The following is a 24,502-nucleotide window of genomic DNA, read 5'->3' on the forward strand; positions in this document are numbered from 1 at the left end:
GGTTGGACTAGATGACCTACCAGGTCCCTTCCAACTCTGTTAACCTGTTTATCTGACTACCTGTAGCACATTCGTCCGCCGTGCGACTGATTCGACATATGCCTCTGGAGCACCAGAAGGCCACTGGGAAAACTCACCGCTTTCCGCCTGGCTGGTCCAAGACCCCCCCCGCCCCGGTTGGCATAACCACGTAAGCTGTTTCCTTGATCAGCCCATCCCAGGCGATCAAAGGGCAGGTCACTGTTGCAACACGCCTGCCCTCTCACGCTACCAGCACCGAGCAAGACCTGCCTGGAGCCAGGAGCTAAGAAACAATCAGAGGCTCCTTCCGCAGCCAGAGGCCCCCCTCTCTTCCTGGGCCCCCGTCCACCATGGCAAACTGGAAATGCATTATGGGCTCCGTCTTCGGTGGGGCGCTGCTGCTGACCGCAGGGATCTTGCTGGGGCACTTCGCCATCCCCAAAGAGGCGCCTTCCCCCGACTGGATCCACAAGATCACCCAGGATGTGGATCTAGTCACCCTGGAGGAGTTTATGAACCAGGTGGAAGCTGCCAACATCCGAGAGAACCTCAAGTAAGCATTTGGGGTGGGGGGAGGTGGGAGGGGCTCAGGACCAGCCCTGACATCGTGGGAAGGGCCCTTTGTGGAGGCCCCCGGGTTTGTCTTCGAAAGGGCTGGCCTAGGAACCTGGGGATGGCGAGTTTGAGTCCCGCCTTAGGTACGAGAGGCTGCTCTGGGTGACTTTGGGCCAGTCCTTCTCTCGGAGTCCAATTCTACCTTGCAAGGATGTTTGTGGGGAAAATGGGAGGGGGAAGGAGGAATGATCACCTTGAGGATGGAAGGAAGGAAGAAGAAAGAGACAGAGGGAGAGAGAGAGAGAGAGATGGAAGGAGAGAGAAAGGAAGGAAGGAGAAAGAAAGAGAGAGGGATGGAGGGAGAACGGAAGAAGAAAGATAGAGAGAGGGAGGAGGGAGAGAGCGAGGGAAAAAGGAAGCAGAAACAAAGAAAGAGAAAGGGGGGAGGATGAAAGGAGAAAGAGAGAGAGAAGAAGGAAGGAAGGAAGAAGAAAGAAAGAGAAAGGAAGGAGAAAGAAAAAGAAAGAGATGGATGGAGGGAGAAAGTAAGAAAGAAAGAAGGAGGAATGATCACCTTGAGGATGGAAGGAAGGAAGAAGAAAGAGACAGAGGGAGAGAGAGAGAGAGAGATGGAAGGAGAGAGAAAGAAAGGAAGGAGAAAGAAAGAGAGAGGGATGGAGGGGAGAACGGAAGAAGAAAGATAGAGAGAGGGAGGAGGGAGAGAGCGAGGGAAAAAGGAAGCAGAAACAAAGAAAGAGAAAGGGGGAGGATGAAAGGAGAAAGAGAGAGAGAAGAAGGAAGGAAGGAAGAAGAAAGAGAAAGGAAGGAGAAAGAAAAAGAAAGAGATGGATGGAGGGAGAAAGTAAGAAAGAAAGAGAGAGGAGGGAGAAAAGAAGCAGAAACAAACAGAGAGGGGGGAGGAAGAAAGGAGAAAGAAAGAGAGAGGAAGGAAGGAAGGAAGGAAGGAAGGAAGAAGAAAAAGAGAGAGAAAGGAAGGAGAAAGTAAAAAGAGGAATGGAGGGAGAAAGGAAGAAGAATGGATGAAAGAAAGAAAGAGGGAGAGGGAGGGAGAGAGGGAGGGAGAAAGGAAGCAGAAGAAAGAAAGAGAGAGGGAGGAAGGGAGGGAGGAAAAGGAAAGAGAACTTTTCTTTCATACTCCCAGAAACATCAGGGCTGGGGTGACCTATTTTGTGTCTACTCAGTTGGATTCAGGATTAACCCAAGCTTGAAATCTGGGCTGCCTGCCTGAATCCAAAGTTTGGACGCTTCTTGCCTGCCGTTCTTCAATCTCAGAGGTTTCAAATCAGTTGAGCTCAGAGAGGATGGGGGGCTAAATGAGCTGCCTTCTTAAAATATCCCAAATGTGGTTAATTTTAAGTTCTGCTAGACTCCACTTCATTTGCTGGCAAAGCATGTTAAACTTACCTACCAGCCAGGTATGTGATGAATGTAGCATCTGAAATCAGAAAAGTGGCTTAATAGTTAACCAGGTTACATATAAACCTATTTTATAAAAGCCAGCCTGTTTGGTCAATGCTCCACTCAAAGCATCATTGCAAACTCTGAAACTTAGACCCCAGATGGTATGAATTGAGTTGCCATGTTGGCAGTGCTGGGAACAAACTAAAAAAGCCCCATTTTTTTGGTGGCACTTTTACATTTCTTCGTCTAAAATGATTTAGCTGAATTATACAGTACTTACAGCCATTCATTGAGCAACAATTCGAAGTTACTATGACGTGGCTGGCTGGGAAATTCTGAAAATTGAAATCCATACATCTTCAAGCTGCCTAAATTGAGAAATGCTAATTTATACTATGAGATAGATATTGTGATAAGTGCAACATTGCAAACTCCCGGACAACTCCAAATATGTTGTACTAACAATCCCACCATCCCCTGCCACTGGTTATACTTAAGCATGATGGAAGTGGTAGTCCAAAATATGTGGAGAATATCAGGCTGGTCAGCTCCAGTTTAATAACAGAATAACAGAACAAACAGAATAACCATAATTACAGAATGACCAGAAAAACAGAATTACAGAATAACAAGAACAGAATCAACAGAATTACAGAATAATCAGAATAACCAGAATAACAGAACAAACAGAATAACAGAATAACCAGAATAACCAGAAAAACAAAATTACAGAATAAAACGAACAGAATAACCAGAATAACAGAATAAACGTAACAACCAGAATCACAGAATAACTAGAATTAGAGTTGGAAGATACCTTAGAGGTCCTATAGTCCACCCCCCTGCTTGAGCAGGACATCCAATGGCTGTTCAATCTCTTCTTAAAAATTTGCAGTGTTGGAGCATTTACAACTTCTGGAGGCAAACTTTTTTTCCCTCTGTTGAAAGATACAATCATCCCCACCAAAAGTGACCTTAGTGAAATCTGAAATACGCGGCAAACAAACATGGTTTCCTTCACAACTTTAGGAAGCTGTCAGCCAAGCCCCACATGGCAACCACTAAGGGGGACCAAGATCTAGTCAAACTCCTCCTCGAACGCTGGAACGACCCGGAATGTGGTCTGGACAAGGCCACGGAGATCCAATACGATGTCTTTCTGTCCTTCCCGGATCCAAAGAAACCTAACAGGGTGGCTGTGGGTGAGTATGGGAGCGGGGAGGACAGGGCGGTGATTGGGAAAGTTTTGTGGGGACAATGCTCCCTTGCAACTTTTCCCCTTCCTGGTAGGGAAGACTGCCTAAATTCCCCATTTATGGGATGTCACCATGCAACACCAGACAAGAGGAAGGTTCAGATCCAAGCCAGGAATAAAATGATAAACCCAAACAGGGGGCTGGACTAGAAGACCTCCAAGCTCCCTTTCTATTCTATTCTATTCTATTCTATTCTATTCTATTCTATTCTATTCTATTCTATTCTATTCTTTCATTCCAATATTCTATTCTATTCTATTCTATTCTATTCTATTCTATTCTATTCTATTCTATTCTATTCTACCCTATTCTATTCTGTTCTGTTCCATTCCATTCCATTCCATCCTATTTTCTATTCTATTCTATTCCATTCCATTCCATTCCATTCCATTCCATTCCATTCCATTCCATTCTATTCTATTCTATTCTATTCTATTCCTTCATTCCATTATTCTTTTCTATTCTATTCTATTCTATTCTATTCTATTCTATTCTATTCTATTCTATTCTATTCTACACCAAAGATAGTGTGCAGTTCGAACTCAGCTGAACAACTAGCTAGATGAGTGCCAGTATTTTTATACAGGTCCTGAAATGCTGCTGCTGCTCTGTGTGTGTGTGTGTGTGTGTGTGTGCTGGGCAATGAAGGGGGCTTGTGTTTTGAAAGGGTGTTGGGTGATTCTTATTGTGGCCAATGGCTTTTGTCCTGTGTTGGATGTGATGATCCAAGCTCTGTCAAGGACCTTGGAGTTCTCATCTCTAATAATCTAAGTGTTCGAGCCCACTGTAACTACATAGCCAAAGAGGCGTTAAGAGTTGTCTCATCTTACTTAGCTTTTTCTCTGGTAATATTACACTGCTAACTAGAGCATACAAAACATTTGCTAGACCAATACTCAAATACAGCTCCTCAGTCTGAAACCCACATTATGTATCAGATATTAACACAGTTGAGAAAGTCCAGAAATATTTCACAATAAGAGTTCTCCACTCCTCTCCTTGTTGCAGAATACCTTATGCCACCAAATTTGAAACTCTAGACCTAGAAAACCTAGAACTACTCCGCCTTCGGTCTGATCTAAATTTAGTATACAAAACCATACATTGCAATGTCCTACCTGTCAATGAATACTTCAGCTTCAACCATAACAACACAAGAGCAAACAATAGATACAAACTCAAGGTTAACCGCACCAAACTTGATTGCAGGAAATACGACTTCAGCAATAACAGAGCGGTCAATGTCTGGAATACTCTACCTGACTCTGTGGTTTCTTCCCCAAACCCCAAAAACTTTAACCTTAGACTTTCTACTATTCACCTCATCCCTTTCCTAAGAGATGTGTAGGGGGCGTGCATAAGCGCACCAACTTGCCTACCGTCCCTGTCCTATTGTTTCTTTTATTTTTCTTATATGTACCCATTTCAAGTATTCATAACTATGTATATACTTATACCTATTATCTTGTAAGCAATTGGCAAATCAAAATAAATAAATAAATAAATAAATAAAAATTTGAGTGAGGGGCTGCTTTCTACTCCTACCCTTCTGCCTTTATTAGCTGTCAAACTTTGCTGCAAGGCATTTCGAAATATCCTATCTTGAGTGGGTTTCCGCCTGCAGGATTTGCTTTGCTTATGAATGGAGCCATCTTGGCTTCCTCTTTCAATAAGCTCTTTATCTTCTTGAACTTCATCACTCTTTCAAGAAAAGACTGGACTGCCATCTGTCAGAAATGGTGTAGGGTCTCCTGCTTGGACTAGATGACTTACAAGGTCTCTTCCAACTCTGTTATTCTGTTTTCTGTTATTCTGTATTCTTAAGCGCTGACATCTGCTGTGAGCTGTTAAGAAAGAATTGGGGACTGCTTTCTGCCTCTAAAAACATGTTTCTCCATTTCTCCTTTAGGGAAATATAATATTCTGCTTTTTTTAGTATTTCCCAAAATATTTCATTCTTCAGGGTGGTGGTGGGGCTTCCCACAGCTGGTTTGGAAAATGCTAAACCAGGTTTAGACCATGAAGGATCAAGCTGTGGTCCATTTAACTGGTCTCCACCTCCCATGACGGACTACCCTAACCCTAATCTTCGGCCTGCTTTCAAAAGGCAACAGGCTGCAATCCATGCAGGTAATCCTTGATTTACAATCTTTTCTTTTAGTGACCGTTCAAAGCCACAATGGCACTGAAAAAAAAAAGAGTGAAACACAGGATAATGGAGTTGGAAAGATCCTTGGAGGTCTTCTAGTCCAACCCCTGCTCAAGCAGGAGACTTAAATGATGGTAATGTTAATCGTAATGCTCAAACAATGGCAATAACAACAACAAACAACCATCGTTTGGAGTTCCAGGTAGTCCTCGGTTTAACGACCACAATTGCTGTCATTAGCTTTGTCAGGACCATTTTGGCCAGAGTGGTTAAATGAATCAGGTGGTCATTAAGCAAATCCAGCTTTCCCCCATTAGCCTGGCATGTGGGAAGCTGGGTGGGAAGGCTGCAAAGATCAATCACATGACCTCCAGATGGTGCAACTGTCGTAAATGCATGACATTTCTCAAGCAATTTTGATTGCATGACCGTGGAGACATGGCAACGGTCGTAAATGCGAGGACTGAGCGTAAGTTATTTTTTCCCAGCACCGTTGCAACTCTGAAGAATTGTTTTAGAGCATGCTAGCTGGGAATCCTGGGAGATGACATTAAATTTTTTGCGGGAGAAATTTTAACCAAAATTTATTTCCTTTCCAGTGCTGGAAAACAACACTGAGGTGTTTGCGTCCAGAGAAACTGAGGAAAAACTCACTCCAGACCAAGAAGATCCATATATAGTAAAGCCCTATGCAGCTTATGGACCCCCAGGGACCGCCAAGGTATAGCTCCTCAAGAGTAACTCTACCCTTGCCTTTTATTCTTCAACCTCAGTGGCTCAACCTCAGCCTCCTGAAGATGGGTGGACTTCAACTTCCAGAATTCCTTACGCTTCCAACATTCTCCATGCCACCTGGAGGATTATGAGAATTTAACTGATTTAACAGATTGAAAGAGTTGGAAGGGACCTTGTAGGTCATCTAGCCCAACCCTCTGCATAAGCAGGAGACCCTACACAATTTCTGACAGAAGGCAGTCCAGTCTGTTCTGGAAAGCTTCCAGGGATGGAGCTCCGACAACTTCTGAGGGCAACTTCTATTCCATGGGTTGATTGCTCTCATTGTCAGAAAATTCCTCCTTATTTCCAGGTTGAATCTCTCCTTGGTCAGTTTTCATCCAATAATCCTTGTCTGGCCTTCAGGTGCCTTGGAGAATAGCTTGACCCCCTCTTTCTCTCTGTGGCAGCCCCTCAAATATTGGAAGGCTGCTCTCCTGTCTCCCCTGGTCCTTCTCTTCCCTAGAGTAGCCGGGCCCAGTTCCTGCAACCGTTCATCGTATGTTTGAGCCTCCAGGCCCCTAGTCATCCTGGTTGCTCTTCTCTGTACTTTTTCTAGAGTCTCAACCTCTTTTTTATAGTGTGGTGATCAAAACTTATAAAGTCCACCCATCTTCATTGGGTTAATAGAAGGGGCAACCCGCTTCTATCTAATCTCTCATCTTTGTTATGGCATCTCAGGCTGGAATTTGCTCAGCTTAATGATCCAACCTCAGATAGCATGTTCCTCTTCTACTGCTGTTAAATCAATTAATCATCTTTATGTGCTTTGTTGGTTGTTAAAATTATTGCTCAGCTCGCGGAGTGTTAGCTTCAGGAAGAGAACACAGAAGGACAAATCCTTCTCTAATTTTTTTATTTTACTGAGTGCCTTTGATTGATTGGCTTTCGTGTTCCCCCCCCCCCCTTCTCTTTTAACACAAGAAACCTTGGATGTTTCCCTTCAACATTTCACACCAAAGATTTTTTGTTTATTTGACAGATGAGACTACAGATTATTCCACTCATTTAGTCACTATTCAACGTTACAACGGTGGTTGAAAAAAGTAATTTATGACTGCTTTTTCACACTTAATGACTGTGGCAGATTCCCCGTACTTCAAAATTTGGACACTTGTCAACTTGGTTCATGTTTATGATTGTTGCAGTGATCTTCTGACTAGTCAATAGGGAAGCCTGAGTCACTTAACAACGGTGTGACTAACTTAACAGCTGCAGTGATTCACATAACAACTGTGGCAAGAAAGTAAAATGGAGGAAAAACTCACTTAAGTGTCTTGCTTAGTAATAGAAATTTGGGGCTGACTTCTACCGTTAGTTGAGCCCATATTAGTGCATTAATCTGTATATGTATATAAAAGTGAAATGCCACTCACACATCATCACAAGATCTCCAGAACCGTAAAGCCTACAAACTTGAAATTTGGCCCCTATGTTCCTCTTGGCTTCTAGGTGCTCACTAAGAAAGGATTTTTTGAAATGATTGTCAGAGCATTTGTATTTCCTATATTATTATTATTATTATTATTATTATTATTATTATTATTATTATTATTATTATTATTATTATTATTATTATTATTCTCTGATGCCAAGAAGTTCTACTCCCCTCCCCACCTGAAAAGAAATCTCTTCCAAATGCAAAACACAAGCAGAGGAGTTTCAGTTTCAGAGCACCAAGCAGCTTTAGTACAGAACAGTTGAGCTAAGCCACGCCCAGGCTCCTTGCTGTCTCCTTCTTGCTCACACAGCTAATACTGCTTCAGTTTCCAAACAGCCCTCAACTCTCTCACACACTGAACAGGACACTAGGCAGATGAATCCTGATGGATGCAGGTAGGCAGAGGCAGAATTCCCCCCCTCCCTTATTTTCCTCCCCCAAAACTAAGGCCGACCACATAGTTTTGTAGTATCAGTATAATGTCAATTTATCAATAATAACATTGCATTTTCTGCCACTCCATGGCACTTGATTTCTTCCAGGGGAAACTGGTCTATGCCAACCAAGGAAGAATGAGTGATTATGAATTCCTTCTTAATCAAAGTATCGACCTCAACGGCACCATTGCCATCACCCGCTATGGAGGAGCTGGCAGAGTTGCGAAGGTAACCCTGGAGCAAAGGGAGCAGGTTTTCCTCCTGCAGTGACAGATGTTTATAAGATGGTCTTCAATGCACAGGATCAGTTGTTCAAAATCTAAGTCTATCGATTTAAAGCAGAACTCTCCAAACTTGGCCACTTTCGGACTTGTGGACTTTAACTCCCAGAATTCTCCAGCCAGCAGAGCTGGCTGAGGAATTCTAGGAGTTGAGGTCCATAAGTCTTAAAGTTGCCAGGTTTTGGGACCCCTGATTTAACAGACAAATCAGTATTTCTTAACCTCAACCACTTTAAGATGGGTGGACTTCGACTCCCAGAATTCCCTAGCCAACTGGGAATTGAAGTCCATCCATCTTAAAGTGATCAAGGTTGAGAAATACCAAGTTGGTTAAGCTAACTTACTAGAGAGGTTGAATAGTCCAACGATCAATAAAATAAACCACATAAGCCAGGTTTTCCCAACATATGATGGCTATAGATACAACAAAGCCCTTTGATCATGGTAAACCACTTTAATTGAGCCTCACGTGACAAAGTTTCTTGGATTGACTTTTGTGCATGTTGTGTTAACAATAGGGAAGATGTTCTGGTAGTGATTTTAGGCCAAGTTGTATGTCTTTTGCTTGGACCACTATCTCTCTGCCTCTTGAGATGCTTGCAACTCTCCATCATTCCCAGCCTGGCTGAGAGTAATGGGAGCTGTAGTCACACATGCCTGGAAGATATTAGAGTTCAGAGGGTCTCTGTGTAGTTGTGTTTCGCAGTATTTTGTAACACACTGCTGAAGATGTCTGGCCTCTCTGAATATATTCTGCCCATTTTTAAAATTTTCATCTATAATTGTGTTATATAATATATATTTATCAATATATATATATATATATATATATAGTAATATATATTATAATATAATAGGCAATAGTATAGTATTATATAATCTATATAAATAGATTATATAGATTATATATTTTTTGTGTATAATTATGTTATATATTATCTATAAATATAATATACACAGTAACATATATTATAATTATAACAGGCAATAGCATAGTATTATATACTATATAATAATAATCTATATAATTACCTATGTTCTATGTAATTAACAGAGGGATAGATATGTTTTAGCCTTCAGTCTTCTCTGTACTTTTTCTGGAGTCTCAACCTCTTTTTTATACTGTGGTGACCAAAACTGGATGCAGTACTCTAGGTGTGGCCTTACTAAGACTTTATAGAGTGGTATTAGTACCTCCCTTGATCTGGATTGCTTCCCTCTGTTAATGCAACTTAGGATTGCATTGGCTTTTTTGGCTGCCGCCACACACTGCTGGCTCATATTTAGCTGATTGTCCACTAAGACTCCAAGATCCCTCTCCCGGTTACTGCTATTGAGCCTGGTTTATATGTGTATGTTTGCTTTTTCTTGCCTAAGTGTAGGACTTTACTTTTCTCTACATTGAATTCAGGGGTGGGGTTCTATCTGGTTCTATAGAACTGCTTGTTAACTTTCTAAGCAGTTCGGAGAACCAGTAGTTAGAAGCAATTTCCTTTTGTTTTTTTTTCCGCTTTATTACATTCTTGCCAGTACGCCTAGACTTCCTGTCCCGGAGCTTCTGAGGCTTAGCTTTCTTAAAGGGGAAGGGTTGTTTTAAGATTTTTACACTGCTGTTGGGAGGAAACACTTCTCTGGACAATCAGCACTTTGAAGAAATAATTGAATAATGAATCAAAGCTTTTAGTGACAGGGAACCAAGATGAGTGCCATTCAGCAAGGCTTCTTGGCTAGCTAGAAAGATTAACATTCAAACGTGAGTATACATACCCTTTCTGAATTTTGGTCTAAAACTGGTTTTTGGTGAAGGTTAATTCTGTGCTTGGTGATGTTTAATCCTGTGTTTATTGATGGGATAATTTTCCCTATTCAGCTTCAACAAGTAACAGCTACTATTGTGATTTAATTATTTGTGTTGTGTTTGAATTTTTTCTTGCCTCATGGTTTCTTTTTCTATCTGATGCAGCTCTGAAAAAAATCAGTTCCTTTTCATGTAGCTCTTGAAAAGTTCTTTTCATAAAGTTCAAATGAGCTAACCTATCTCCACCTTTCAGAAGACATGCTCTAACCAGCTCACAATGAACATCTAGCAACAGAACTAACAACCCAAGTTTCTGGCTCCATCTTATGGCCGTTTGAGGAACCACACTCAATTACAATTTTAGCATTCCCTTAAAGAGACAGCATTAAATGTCTATCCTGGTTTATATATTTCCAACCCAACTGTTAGGTGACTATCAGTTCCCAACAACTACCTGTATTCTTTTGGAGTATTTCTGTATTAAGTTATGAATCTTGCCCCAGTCTTTATGTGATGACCCGGGGCGTGGCACAAAAGCAACGAAGTCACAAAAGTAGGTAAAGTCCCTTTAATACCTCCAACTTGGCCCCCAATGTCCAGTTATCATCAACTGGAGAAAAACCTCTCCAAAGAACAGTTTTTAAAGGGAAGAAATTCAGTCCGACCCAAAAGTACATATAAATTATAAATAAAAACCAACACAAACCACCAGCTGCAGCAATTAATGAGACAGGGCAGGATAAGGAATTGCAGACCTCAAAAGGTAATGAAATACACACACTTAGGAGGATGCCAAAACCCAGATAAGACATGACAAACAAAGTTAATGCATACTTTGCTTTGAGCAAGGTTCTGTGCGCAAACACTCTTTTAAAATCCTGTTTTCCCAGCTTCAGCTAACAAAGGGAATCAGGGCCCTTTTCTCCCCTGTAACCCATGCTGCTCCCTTCTCCATTTCTCCCTGTGTGCCCTAGGATGAAGAGGGCCTGGGTCTTCCTCTGAATGCCATGCCAGACTGTGCCCTTCCCCAGTTTCCTCCACAACCACCGGAGCCACACTTCCACTCTCTGTTAGCTGTTCTACCTCCCCCTCGGAATCAGATTCCAACAGGGGCATGACACTTTGCTTTGTCACAAGTCTGCCAAAGATGTTCCTGGAATTAAATCCTGATTTGATGGATTTTTCTCTTTTATCTCTAGGCGATCAATGGGGCAAAATTTGGCGTCATTGGTGTGGTGGTGTACACAGATCCTGCAGACATCAACGATGGAAAATCTTCACCCGAGGAGACCTATCCTCATTCGTGGTATATGCCCCGCTCTGGTGTAGAGAGAGGCTCTTTCAAAACCGGCTTTGGAGATCTTCTGACACCCTATTTTCCTGCCAAACGTAAGAGGAGGCGCAAAGAGGGTGTCTTCAGAGGTCAAATGGTGGGTTTTGAACCTCTCTCTTAGTGGGCAACCAGCTAAATATGAGCCAGCAGTGTGCAGCAGCATCCAAAAAAGCCAATGCAATCCTAAATTGCATTAACAGAGGGATAGTTGAAAACATATGAAGAACAGTTGCAGGAACTGGGCCTGGCTAGTCTAGGGAAGAGAAGGATCAGGGGAGACAGGAGAGCAGTCTTCCAGTATCTGAAGGGCTGCCATAGAAAGGAGGAAGAGGTCAAGCTATTTTCCAAGGAACCCAAAGGCCAGACAAGGAAGAATGGATGGAAGCTGAACAAGGAGAGATTCAGCCTGGAAATGAGGAATTTTCTGACAGTGAGAACCATCAACTGAATGGAACAGAAGTTGCCTTCGGAAATTGTGGGAGCTTCATCACTGGAGGCTTGCAAGAAGAGACTGGACTGCCCTCTGTCAGAAATGGTGTGAGGTTTCCTTCTTGGAAGCGGGGTTGGACTAGATGACCTACAAAGTTCCTTCCAACTCTGTTAATCTGTCAAAGATGGGTGGACTTCAACTCCCAGCATGGCTGGCTGGGGAAATCTATTCTATTCTATTCTTTCCAATATCTGTCCTGTCCTGTCCTGTCCTGTCCTGTCCTGTCTTATCCTATCCTATCCTATCCTATCCTATCCTATCCTATCCTATCCTATCCTATCCTATCCTATCCTATCCTATCCAATCTTCCTGCAATCTTTTCCTGCAATTCGGTTCTTGCTGGGTTCTCAAATGCCCCCAATTTTATTCCCATTTATTTTCTGTTCCACTTTTTCCTTTTGATATTCAGATTTCACCTACCGGATTCCAGAGGATCAGATCTCTGGGATTTCCACAATCCCAATCCAACCCATTGGCTTTGAGGATGCCAGGGAGCTGATCTGGTGGGTATCAAATCAAACACACAGAAGCCCTTCATAGGCAGAGCCTAGATGGGTTATATTAGGGGTGTCCAAAGTTGACAACTTTAAGACACCTGGACTTCAACTGCCAGAATTTTGGTTACTGCACTATAAAAAAAAGATGTTGAGACTCTAGAAAGCGGGCAGAGAAGAGCAACCAAGAGGATGAGGGGACTGAAGGCTGAAACATATGATGAACGGTTGTAGAAACTGGACATAGCTAGTCTAATGAAGAGAAGGACCAGGGGAGACAGGAGAGCAGCCTTCCAATACTTGAGGGGTTGCCACAGAGAGGAGGAGGAAGGGGTCAAGTGATTCTCCAAGGCACCTGAAGGCCAGCCAGACAAGGAACAATGGATGGAAACTGAACAAGGAGAGATTTAACCTGGAAATAAGGAGGAATTTTCTGACAGTGAGAGCAATCGACCCATGGAAGAGAAGTTGCCTTCAGAAGTTGTGGGAGCTTCATCACTGGAGGCTTTCAAGAAGAGACTGGACTGCCATCTGTCAGGAATGGTGTAGGGACTCCTGCTTGGGCAGGAGGGCTTGGACTATACGACCTACAAGGTCCCTTCCAACTCTGTTAATCTGTATCTGTGATTGAGTATGGGGGAATTCTGAGAGTTGAAGTCCACAAGTCTCAAAGTAAGGTTTTACATTTAGGCCAGAAAAAAGCCAAATACACACGTACAGATTAGGTGAAACTTGGCTCAACGCAGCAACTGCGAGAAGGATTCTGGAGTCCTTAAGTGGACAATCACTTAAGTATGAGGTGATATGATATGATACAATCCTTGGTGATATAAACCAAGGGATCAAACTCATGTGAAGTATTAGTACTGTTTTATAAAGCCTTAGTAGGACCATAGTTAGAATATGGCAACCAGTTTTAGTCACCATATTATAAAAAGATGTTGGGACTCTGGAAAGAGTGCAGAATCATCTCTGGAAAGACGATTCAGGGACTGGAGGATAAAACATGCAAAGAACGGTCGCAGGAATTGGGTAGGTCCAGTTTAATGAAAAGAAGGACTAGTGGGGGCATGATAGCAGGGTCCCAATATTTGAGGGGCTGCCCTAAAGAAGAGGAGGGGGTCAACTTATTTTCCAAAGCCCCCGAAGGCAGGACAAGAAACAACGGATGGAAACTGATCAAGGAGAGAAGCAACCTGGCATTCAGGAGAAACTTCTTAACAATGAGGACAATTAACCAGTGGAACTGCTTGCCACTAGAAGTTGTGGGTGCTTCATCCCTGGAGGTTTTCAAGAAGAGACTGGACAGCCACTTGTCTGAAATGGTATAGGGTCTTCTGCTTGAACAGGGGGTTGGGTTGGAAGACCTTCAAGATCCCTTTCGGTCTTGTTCTTATATGTTGTATGTTCTAAGACTTGACGTAAGAAACAGGCTGACTCATCGTGACTTCTGGATATTTTTTTCCCTCTTGGTGAATTAATCCAGCTTTTGTGGACTCTTTGTATCTTGGTTTGCAGTAACCTTGATGGACCCAAAGCGAAGGCTGCCTGGCAAGGGGCCCTGGGCTGTGATTACCACCTTGGACCTGGATTCCGAGAAAATGGGAGCTTTTCTAACACCAGGTAGTTACACCTACCAGATGCTAAATGGGAGTATCTCAAGAAGCTGGAATGGATAGGGTGAAGGTCAGGGATGCGATTCAAATTTTTTAACCACTGCTTCTATGGGTGTGGCTAGGTGGGTGTGGCGCCTCCTCCTCCTCCTTTTTTGCAGCATCCCCCCGGTTTTTTTCTGAGAGGCATTTTTGCAAACGGAGCGTGAGGGGGGCACAATCCCCCCCCCCCAGTGCCCCTTTAGCCTTCTGGGCCTCAGGGAACCCTCCTGGGTGAAGCAACAGAACAACCGATCCTCGGGCGGGGAAAATAAAAGTGACTCACCCCAAATTAATTGCACATGTCCCCTTGCAACTGATTAAACCCAGATTTCTTTGCATCCTAGCAAGGTCCAGGTGAGCGTCTATAACTGGAGACAGATCAAACCATCTTCCAATGTCCTGGGGGTGATACGAGGAAGTGTGGAACCAGGTGAGCTACTGCCCCTTCTTCTTTTCTGTGCTCCTCTCTTCATTGGGCAGGTCCATTCTGGATCCTTGGAAGTGTCCTTTAACCTTTTTAATTCTCTGAACATCATTTGCTATGAGCTGTAAATCTTTTCCTGAACCAAGCACAGGTTGTTCTCTGCTTTTGACCACAATTGAGCCCAAGAGTTATGTTGTGCAGTGAAAAATGTGTTTTGCTCCGTTTTCCAACCTGTCTTGCCACCGTTGTTAAATGAATCACTGCAGTGGCTCAGTTCGTATAGCACCGTCGTTAAGCGAGTCTAGCTTCACTATTGATTGTGCTCTTTCAGAAGGTTGTAAAAGGGGATCATGTGACCCTGGGACACTGCAACCATCATAAATATGAGTCGGTTGTCAAGCATCCGAATTGTAATCACGTGACCATGAGGATGCTGAAATGGTCATAGGTGTGAAAAACAGTCATAAGAATAAATCAATAATAAATCAAAGAATAACTCAAAATGAAGTCCACACAGCTGCGAGGAAAGGAGATTTATTATTCCCAAAAGTAAAGAGCTTTCTCTGAGGGGGTAGCCACAGAGAAACGTGGTACAAAAGGGCTGTTTTATAAGGGGAGCTTGTCCTCGGTGTGGGTCTTAAGTGGGGTGGTTGAGTCTAGTCTAGGGCGACACTGGAGAGGTGTGGGTGTGTTTGTGTGTCTGTATTGATTCTTCTTAGAAATGCTGTTGATATAAAGCACCACACAGAGCAAGCAAAGAGCACATTCACCAGGTGCTTTACTGCTCAACTATTTCCCTGGAACAGGAAATAGGAAACTACTCAGAACAAGAGTTTAAAGTGTGTGAAGCTGTAAATCCTGTCATCTAATGGCGGAATACTACTATACAGCTAGTCTTTGACTCATGACCACAAGGAAGCCCAACATTTCTGCTGATAAGTGAAACATTTGTTAAGTGAATTTTGCCCCATTTTACGACTTTTCTTGCCACAGTTGTTAAGTGAATCGTTGCATTTGTCAAGTTAGAAACACGCTCTGTCTTCCGCCTTCATTTGGCTCTTCAGAAGGTTGCCAAAAGGGATCACCTGATGCTGGGACACTGCAACCGTCATAAATAGGAGCCCATTTTCGAAACATCTGAATTTAGATCAGGTGACCATGGAGATGCTGCAAAGTGTGAAAAACGGTCACATTTTTTCAGTACTATTGTAACTTTGAACAGTCACTAAATGAACTGTTGTAAGTCAAGGACTACCCGTAGTTGTTGTACAGAAATATATTCCAGCAATGAATTCCAACAATTCCCGAGAAGCGGTTGATTAAATCAAGGGATGTGAACTGAGTCTGTTTGTTTGAATTCTGAGTGTTATAATTATATGAACTCGATACCTGTGCTTTGCTGCAAAACTGTGTGACCGAGGTTATTTTTAGGGGAACAAAATAATGGGGTGGGGGGGGAATTCTGCCTCTGCCTGACAGAATCCATCGGTATTCATCTGGCTAGCATCCTGTCAGTGTGCGGGAGAGTTGAGGGCTGAGTATTTGCTCTGTGAGGAAGAAGGAGACAGCAAGGAGCCTGGGCGTGGCTTAGCTCAACTATTCTGTACTAAAGCTGCTTGGTGCTGCTGTGAAACTAAAACTGAAACTCCTCTCCTCTGCTTGTGTTTTGCATTTGGAAGATATTTTTTTTTTCAGGTGGGAAGGAGCATCGGAACATGTTTATAATAATACTATAGGAAATACTAATGCTCTGAGGGTCATTTTGAAAAAATCATTTCTTAGTGAGCACCTAGAAGTCAAGAGGAACCAACATGCCAAATTTCAAGTTTATAGGCTTCACAGTTCTGGAGATTTTGTTTGATGATGTGTGAGTGGTATTTCGCTTTTATATATAGGTAGGTAGGTAGGTAGGTAGGTAGGTAGGTAGATAGATAGATAGATAGATAGATAGATAGATAGATAGATGGATGGATGGATGGATTTATGTCATGTTAATTGAATTTTGTGTGTTGCTTGTGTGTCTTTACAATTTGCAATAAGTATTTAATTAATTCTTATGTTTGCTCTAAGTTTAAAGTATTTTGGAGGCTGTTAAACAGTAAATTCCTTAACATACGGTTCCCTATGAAATATTTCTCATTGAGTTATATAAATGTGTAAGTTCTTCCTACAATTCTCTCTTAGTTTCCTCCACACCTACTAGCTGTTTTCCTCCTCCTCCTCTAGATAGGTACGTCCTGTATGGGAACCACCGGGACAGTTGGGTTCACGGAGCCATTGACCCCAGCAGCGGAACGGCTGTCATGCTTGAAATCACGCGTATTTTGGGGAAGATGGTGAAGGAAGGTGAGTTTGCATGTAAAGGAGAAGCGGGGGAGGCTTTAAAAAGGTAATGAATAAAAAAAACATGGGACCAACATGGATATGAGGCCCTTTGCTAATTTGATTTTAATGTGTGGTGTGAAAATGGAACAAAACAGCACAGAATAGAAAATGTGGAGTGGAATGGAACGGAATAGAACAGAACAGAATAGAACAGATACTAGAAGGAATCGAATCGAATAGAACAGAACAGAACAGAACAGAATAGAATAAATACTGGAAGGAATAGAATAGAATAGAATAGAATAGAATAGAATAGAATAGAATAGAATAGAATAGAATAGAATAGAAAATGGAATGGAATGGAATGGAGAGGAGAGGAGAGGAGAGATTTGAACTTTCTTCTTTTTTCTTTGAAGATGTTTCACTTCTCATCCCAGAAGCTTCTTCAGCTCTGACTGGATGGTGGGGAATGGAAGGATTTATACTCCTTGCAGACAGCTGGTTACTTGCATTTGTTTTGAGGGTCATTGAGGCCACTTGGAGGTTTGTCTGTGTCCTCAGATAAATTTGTGTTCTCAGATAAATGGGTCCTTTCACACCCCATTTGCACTACTCAGGTGACCCCGAGGACACAGATAAACTTTCAAGTAGCCTCAATGATCCCTAAAGGGATGCAAATGACCAGCGGTCTGCAACGAATATATAAATCCTTCCATTCCCCACCATCCAGTCAGAGCTGAAGAAGGTGGAGCGCTGAGAGTTCGATCCTAGGCGGAGGTGCTAATCTTTGGAATAGATTCTCCTCTTTGAGCAGGGGGCTGGACTAGATGGCCTCCAAGGCCCCTTCCAACCCTGTTATTCTATGTTATTCTATGAAAAAAACAAGGAAGTCCAATTGCCTCCTAGAAAATCACTTTTGGGGTGGGAGCTGTAGTTTCTCTCATCTTAAGTGGGTAGTACCGGTAGGTCAGAGCCCTGGCTGGGATGCCTCCGTTCTATTCCTGTTCTTGCACATCGCACGTTTGAGAATTCACTCTGTGAGTTGTCTTTCCCACTCTTCTCATGCAGGGAAGTGGCGCCCACGAAGAACCCTCATTTTCGGCAGCTGGGGTGCTGAAGAGTTTGGCCTCATTGGTTCGACAGAGTACACAGAGGTAAGAAAAAGAGCCGAGCCATGAGAAGACGCACACCCTGCCAGTGCATTCCTCAAATGCCTCAGATAATCGCCTGAAAGCTGTTGGCACACAAGATTATTCCTGAAGAGCATGATTGATGGCTCTTGGCTATGGATGTGTCCCATTGGAGAATATACATCCAGGGGGTGGGGGGAAGACCAGGGTCAAGGGGGAAATGAAGGGTGTATTTTAGTGCTAATGCCGACATGGCCACTCCTAATAAATCATTTTTTTTTTACTCTGAGAGATGTGGTTAGAGACTTACAATTTGAATGGGGGAGGATTGTTGGTGCCTTGACACTACCTCTCCCTTCTTTCTTGGGGTCCGTGCAAGGAAACGGCAGAATTCTGGATGTGCCATCAACAAGAGAAAAAAATTCCCAGCGGCATTTCATCCCCTGGATTTCCTAATTCAGAAAAGAAATTAAGATCCATAGGGTTTTTTTGAACGTTTTATTCTATTTATTATGCTATACATCAATTATATATCTAGATGGTGGTGCCGTTTTGTCCTGGACTTACCACCATCAACTGGAGCATCATCTGGAGCAAGGCAGTTGTCTCACCTGATTTCACAACTTTTTGGGGGGCCAGTATTGTTAAGCAAATCATCGCACAGTCACCGTTGTTCAGCGAATCTCTACAGTTGTTAAGTGGATCCAGATGTCCCCCATTGGCATTTTAAGCTATACTAAACTATCTCAAATCTCAAAATCTTTAAAACAAATGCCCAACAATAATTCTGAATTGTAGATCCTCCCAAATCTCCTCCTCCAACCCCCGCCCCCTGAATCTTGACCCTGTGGCTGTGGGAATGCTGTGACAGTCATAAGTGTGAGGACCAGTCATAAGTCAATTCTTTACATGGAAGTGTAACTTGAAACTGTTGCTAAATGGACGATTGTAAATTGAGGACTTATTTGTAAATCTTAAGTATGCTTCTTATATATTATTTCACTTTTAAACAATAGCCGCCTTGATCATTTGGTATCTTCTGGATGTTTGGGGCTCCCTCAGCCCCTGGCAGAGTGAAAGGTCAAGGGTTTGTGGGCGCTGTAGTCCAAAACATCTGGAGGGCACCGAGTCCTCTCTTTTTTCTCGCTCACTCGTAGGAATTTTTCAGCAAATTGCAAGAGAGGAGCGTGGCCTACATCAACGTGGATATTGCTGTCTTCGGTAAGTGTCTCACATGTGGTACAATCAGGATTATGCTTTGGCTATTTTCAGTGGTCCTGGGTGTTAATTGAAATTAAATTAAAATCATAACTGTGGGTAGGGGAAAGAAAGAATGAGAAAGATGGAAGAAGCAAAGAAAGAAGAGAGGAAGAGGAAGAGAGAGAGATGGAAAGATGGAAGGAAAGAAGGAAAGAAAGAAAGTAAGAAGAGGGAGAAAAAGAGAGATGGAAAGACGGAAGGAAGGAAAGAAAGAAAAAAGAGGAACAGAGATAGATGGAAAGACAGGGAAGGATATGGAAGGAAAGAAAGAGGAAGGAAGAAAGGAAGGAAAGAAGGAAGAAAGAAAGAAGAGGGAGAGAGAGATGGAAAGAAGGAAGGAAGGAAGGGAAGAGAGAGATGGAAAGAAAGAGGAAGGAAAGAAAGAGGAAGGAGAAAGAAAGAAAGAAAGAAAGAGAGAGAGGTATGAGAAGCGTCTTCTTTTAATGCTCAGCATTTCCTTCTCCAGCTAATGCCACTCTGAGGGTCCAAGGAACACCCCCAGCCCAAAGTGTCGTGTTTGCAGCTACTCAGCAGGTAAGGGGAGAAGGTGAAGGCGAGGAGGGAGGGCAGCTGCTAAAATACAGTTCTTCGTTGGGGTAACAAAAGCCTGGGAGACCCAGTCGAGCCTCCCTTTCCAGGAGCAGCATACCTCAGAATCAGGTGCTGGAGAAAGGATATAAATCTTCAGGGCACCAGACTGGAGGAGAAATATTAAGGTGGCTCGAATGGAGCCTAACGTAGAAGGGATCAAACGTTGTTTTCTAAACAAAGAGCAGGTCATCGCAGCTGCCAAATCCTTTGAAGTTTCTGCCCTGGGTAGAAGAAGGACAGGATGAACCAATGAAATGCAGAAGCGAACCAGTTTGGGGATCTAGCAAAACAGGAGAGTGAATTTGAGAGAATCAAAACTTCTCATGGTGGAGGGGAGCCTGAGAGAAAGGTAAAATACCCTCTTCAGCACAGATCACTTAGAGATTCACAGCTTACTTCCTCTGTTCACCTTTCTCTACATCTAAATATGGGCAATTTCTCAACCTTGCCAGCTTGAAGATGGGTGGGCTTCGATTCCCAGAATTCCTCAGCCAGCTGGGGGATTCTGGGAGCTGATGTCATGCCCTTGGTAGAGTCGGACTCTGGGGGAGAGGAGGAACAGCCGACAGGGAGTGGAAGTGTGGCTCCGGAGGTTGTGGAGGAGGCTGGGGAAGGGCACAGGCCGGCTGGGCAGTCAGAGGAGGACCCAGGCCCATCCCCTCTTCATCCTAGGACATGCAGGGAGGAACAGAGAAGGGAAGAACTTGGCTTATGAGAGAGGAAGCGGCCATGATCCCCCTCATTGGTTGCAGCTGGGGAGAATAGTATATAAGAGAAATGATTAAAACACAATGTTGCCAGAAGCAAAGCGTGTGTGTTTTTTGGGGCTGAAGTTATCTTGGTTGGCGTCCTTCCAACAGACTGTGCCTTGTTATCTCCTTGAAGTTGGTAATTACTTATCCTGATCTGTTCCTTCATTGTAGTTTGTTTTAGTTTTTTTATTTCACCTCTACCTGCTCATTAAGTTCGGACTGTATTGCTTTCTTTTGAACACTATTTTTGAATAAATTTTATCTCCAACTGAGAATTATTGAACAGTGGGGACAAGTTGGAGGCTTGAAGGGACATTTATTTATGTTTCGGATTTTGTTACGCTTCTGTCACACTCTGAGTCATCACAGCTGAAGTCGACCCTTCTTGAAACTGCCAAGTATGATGGCATCACTCTGGGCACGAAATTTAAAAAACAGATTTTTTTTTTCTCATCACCACCCAAATGGATTTCTTCTCTCTAGCTGGAGAGCACCGTCCTACTTTTAAAATATGTCAGTTTTGCACCCTCTTTTAAGACCTCGTTTCTCTGTAGGTCAAGACCCCAGCCGATGCTTCGGTATCTGTCTATGAAAACTGGAAACGCCATTTCAACAGAAGTAGCTCGGTCTACGGAATAATCCCCAGGTAAAAGAGGTTGCGTCAGTGTGTGTTTTGTGTGTGTGTGTGTGTACTTGGGTGTGTGCTTGTTTGTGTAAGCAGGTGGGTGCATGGACCTCATACCCCCCCACCCCCCCAAATACGTTCATTTCTTCAAGTAGCCCAGCCGGGATGAATTTCAGGTAGTCTTCAGTTTATGACAGTCATAAAGGGGAGCCAGTGCTGAAGTTCCGATGTCCCTCCCCCCATGCAGTCATTTGACCTTTTTTTTTTTAAAAAAATAAGTTTTTAATTTGATTTAAAATACATACATTTCATCTTTCATTTAACGGTATGTCGCCTGGGTACAAATACCTTGTGCAATAACAATTAAAAATACAACCATATTCATTACTTTGGTATTAATTTTCTAATCTTATTAATATACTCAATATCTCTATCACTATAACACTCATCTTCCTAACAGATTTAATTCTACTAACCTATACTAACCTTTCTATATTTCACTGATCTATTGGCTATTTCTAGCTTTCATGTTTTTTTTTCTCTAGCCATTGATAAAATAGTTCCCATACCTTATAGTATTCAGTTTGCTCCTTCTCTTTAATTGCAAGTCTATCTATCTATCTATCTATCTATCTATCTATCTATCTATCTATCTATCTATCTATCTATCTATCTATCTATCTATCTATCTATGAACCTCTGTGGTGCAGTGGTTAGAGTGCAGTACTGCAAGCTACTTCTGCTGCAGCTGCCTACAATTTGGCAGTTCAAATCCCACCAGGTTCCAGGTTGACTCATACTTCCATCCTTGCGAGGTGGGTAAAACGAGGACCCAGATTGTTGGGGGCAAGAGGCTGACTCTGTAAACCACTCAGAGAGGGCTGTACAACACTGTGAAGCAGTATAGAGTCTAAGTGCTATTGCTATTCATTTCTGCACAGTTTAATATTTTCCTGATCACGTTTTTTTCATCAGTCAGAATCTCTTCACTTTTCCAATTTTGAGCAAATACAATTCTAGGGTGTGACCACATTTTGGACACTCCTGCAACCAACCCACATTGATGGTTGTTTGCAGCATCCTGAGGTCACGTGACTTCAATTTAGAATGTTTTTGCTGAAAATTGGCCTTTGATTCTGGTTTCTGAGAAAAAGCACCCATAGTGAACAATAATTGCCCCCTTTCCTTAGCCAACTGCCATGAAAAAGATAATAAAATCAGGTTGATCGTATGATTAGTGATGACTCATTTTATGACTCACATGATTTATGACTGCAATTGTCAGGTTTAATGATGGTCGTAAATTGAGGATTACCTGTAATCCAGGTTGAGCTGTTGCGAATGTATTGGCAGCACCTCTAGATCTTAACCAGGGGTTGGCTAACTTCACAAAACGAGTGGGACTACATTTTATCCATCGTGGCTGTTTAAACCATAGTGTGTTGCTTTTGATCTTGGGGTTGCATAAATGCCAGTCCTTACACCAGCCTGCCCGTAACCAGAGAGTGTCTACAAATACCCTTGTGTGGCTGCTGGCATCACACAACTTTCTGAATTGGCTTCTTAAGGGTTGGAGTTAGTGGAAACTATGCAAAATTTTCTGATTTGATTGGTTTCATTTTTATCCCACCCCGTGACAACAATCCTGCATGGTTGGTTGGGCAGAGAGAGAAAGAGAGAGAGAGAGGAAGAAAGAGAGAGGGAAAGAGAGAGAAAGTGAAAGAGAGAGAGAGAGGAAGAAAGAGAGGGAGAAAGAAAAAAAGAGACACAGAGAGAGTAAGAAGGAGAGAGCGAGAAAGAGAAAGAAAGTGAAAGAGGGGGAGAGAGAGAGGAAGAAAGAGAAAAAGAGGAGACAGAAAGAGAGAGGGAGAGGAGAGAGAGAGAGGGAGAGAGAGAGAGAAGGAGAGACGGGGAGAGACAGATTTCATACCAGTCACAACTAGACAATGAAATACATGGTTCATGCATTTTGTGCAACGATAGCACTATTCAGAGTAGTGACAGTAGATGGCACTGCTTATAAAATTTGTAGATGCATATTATACTACTGACTCTGAGCAAAGTTTCCTGCTTCCTCCTTGCTGTTAAGTAGAAAGGCACATGTGGACTGTGCACTGTTTGTTCTGTAGGGCTATATACAGAATTTCTAACAAGAACTTACAGTCTCTCTCTCTCTCTCTCTCTCTCTCTCTCTCTCTCTCTCTCTCTCTCTCAAATATACACAAGGACTCACATATACAGATAACAAAATAAATCAATGTTTTCATTTTGTCCAAACACGACCAGTAGCTTTCTTAAACTGACCAGGCCACCCACTCTGCATTGGCACAAAGCCCTGGAGTAACTCCGTTGTCTCGGTAGTCAAGAACTGAACATGATCCAATCTGGTGAGCACTTTGGAAAGGAGACCACCAAGGAATCCAAAACCCACCCAGAGAAATCCAGTGTGTGCCCATAAAACCGGCAGTACTCAATCTCAATACAATGGGAGAGATTCACCTTCTTCAAAACGTTGCCCCGTAAACAAACCAAAGCATTTGGGTTCACACAAACCAAGCTAACCAAGATTCAAATGAACCCAGTTTGTCAAGTGACGGCAACGTAGCCTCAATTCTTGAAATGTTCTGTGCCAACTCAGGTGGGATTTTTGCTTGCTCTATTTCTTTGCAGCTTGGGGTCTCTGGGGGCTGGAAGTGATTTTGCTCCTTTTATCCACTATCTGGGCATCACGGCGATGGACATCGCTTATACCTTCGATCGGGTGAGTCCCTGGGGCATGTGTGTGTGTGTGTGTGTGTGTGTGTGTGTGTGTGTGTGTGATGCCCTTGTCAGAGTCAGACTCTGAGGGAGAGGTGGAACAGCCGACAGGGAATGGAAGTGTGGCTCCGGAGGTTGTGGAGGAGGCTGGGGAAGGGCACAGGCTGGCTGGGCAGTCAGAGGAAGAACCAGGACCATCCCCCCTTCATCCTAGGACACTCAGGGAGGAACGGAGAAGGAAACAACTTGGCTTATGAGAGAGGAAGCGGCCATGATCTCCCTCATTGGTTGCAGCTGGGGAGAATAGTATATAAGAGAGATGGTTAAAACATTATGTTGCCAGAAGCAAAGCATGTGTTATTTGGGGCTGAAGTTATCTTGGTTGGCGTCCTTCCAACAGACTGTGCCTTGTTATCTCCTTGAAGTTGGTAATTACTTACCTTGGTCCGTTGTGGAAATTCCTTCATTGTAGTTTGTTTTGCTTTTTTATTTCACCTCTATCTGCTTATTAAGTTCAGACTGTATTGCTTTC

At 42.9% G+C, this 24,502-nt stretch overlaps 1 protein-coding gene across 1 annotated transcript in view; it reads left to right on the forward strand.

Moving 5' to 3' along the window:
- The first annotated feature begins 255 nt into the window (after positions 1-255).
- The window catches only part of NAALADL1 (N-acetylated alpha-linked acidic dipeptidase like 1), a 30,416-nt gene continuing 6,169 nt past the window's right edge, over positions 256-24,502 (forward strand). Inside the window, exons 1-14 of the mRNA XM_026717700.2 lie at positions 256-574; positions 3,028-3,200; positions 6,003-6,124; positions 8,161-8,283; positions 11,334-11,523; positions 12,367-12,460; positions 13,970-14,074; positions 14,451-14,536; positions 16,757-16,876; positions 17,924-18,009; positions 19,143-19,206; positions 19,712-19,779; positions 21,143-21,234; positions 23,884-23,974. Of these exons, the coding sequence (XP_026573485.1) occupies positions 372-574; positions 3,028-3,200; positions 6,003-6,124; positions 8,161-8,283; positions 11,334-11,523; positions 12,367-12,460; positions 13,970-14,074; positions 14,451-14,536; positions 16,757-16,876; positions 17,924-18,009; positions 19,143-19,206; positions 19,712-19,779; positions 21,143-21,234; positions 23,884-23,974 (1,617 nt within the window). The 5' untranslated portion in view covers positions 256-371. The remainder of the gene's footprint in view (positions 575-3,027; positions 3,201-6,002; positions 6,125-8,160; positions 8,284-11,333; positions 11,524-12,366; positions 12,461-13,969; positions 14,075-14,450; positions 14,537-16,756; positions 16,877-17,923; positions 18,010-19,142; positions 19,207-19,711; positions 19,780-21,142; positions 21,235-23,883; positions 23,975-24,502) is intronic.

The sequence above is a fragment of the Pseudonaja textilis genome, chromosome 16, assembly GCF_049901715.1.
Source record: "Pseudonaja textilis isolate UNSWEBS1 chromosome 16, rPseTex1.2, whole genome shotgun sequence".
NCBI classification, from domain to species: Eukaryota; Metazoa; Chordata; class Lepidosauria; order Squamata; family Elapidae; genus Pseudonaja; species Pseudonaja textilis.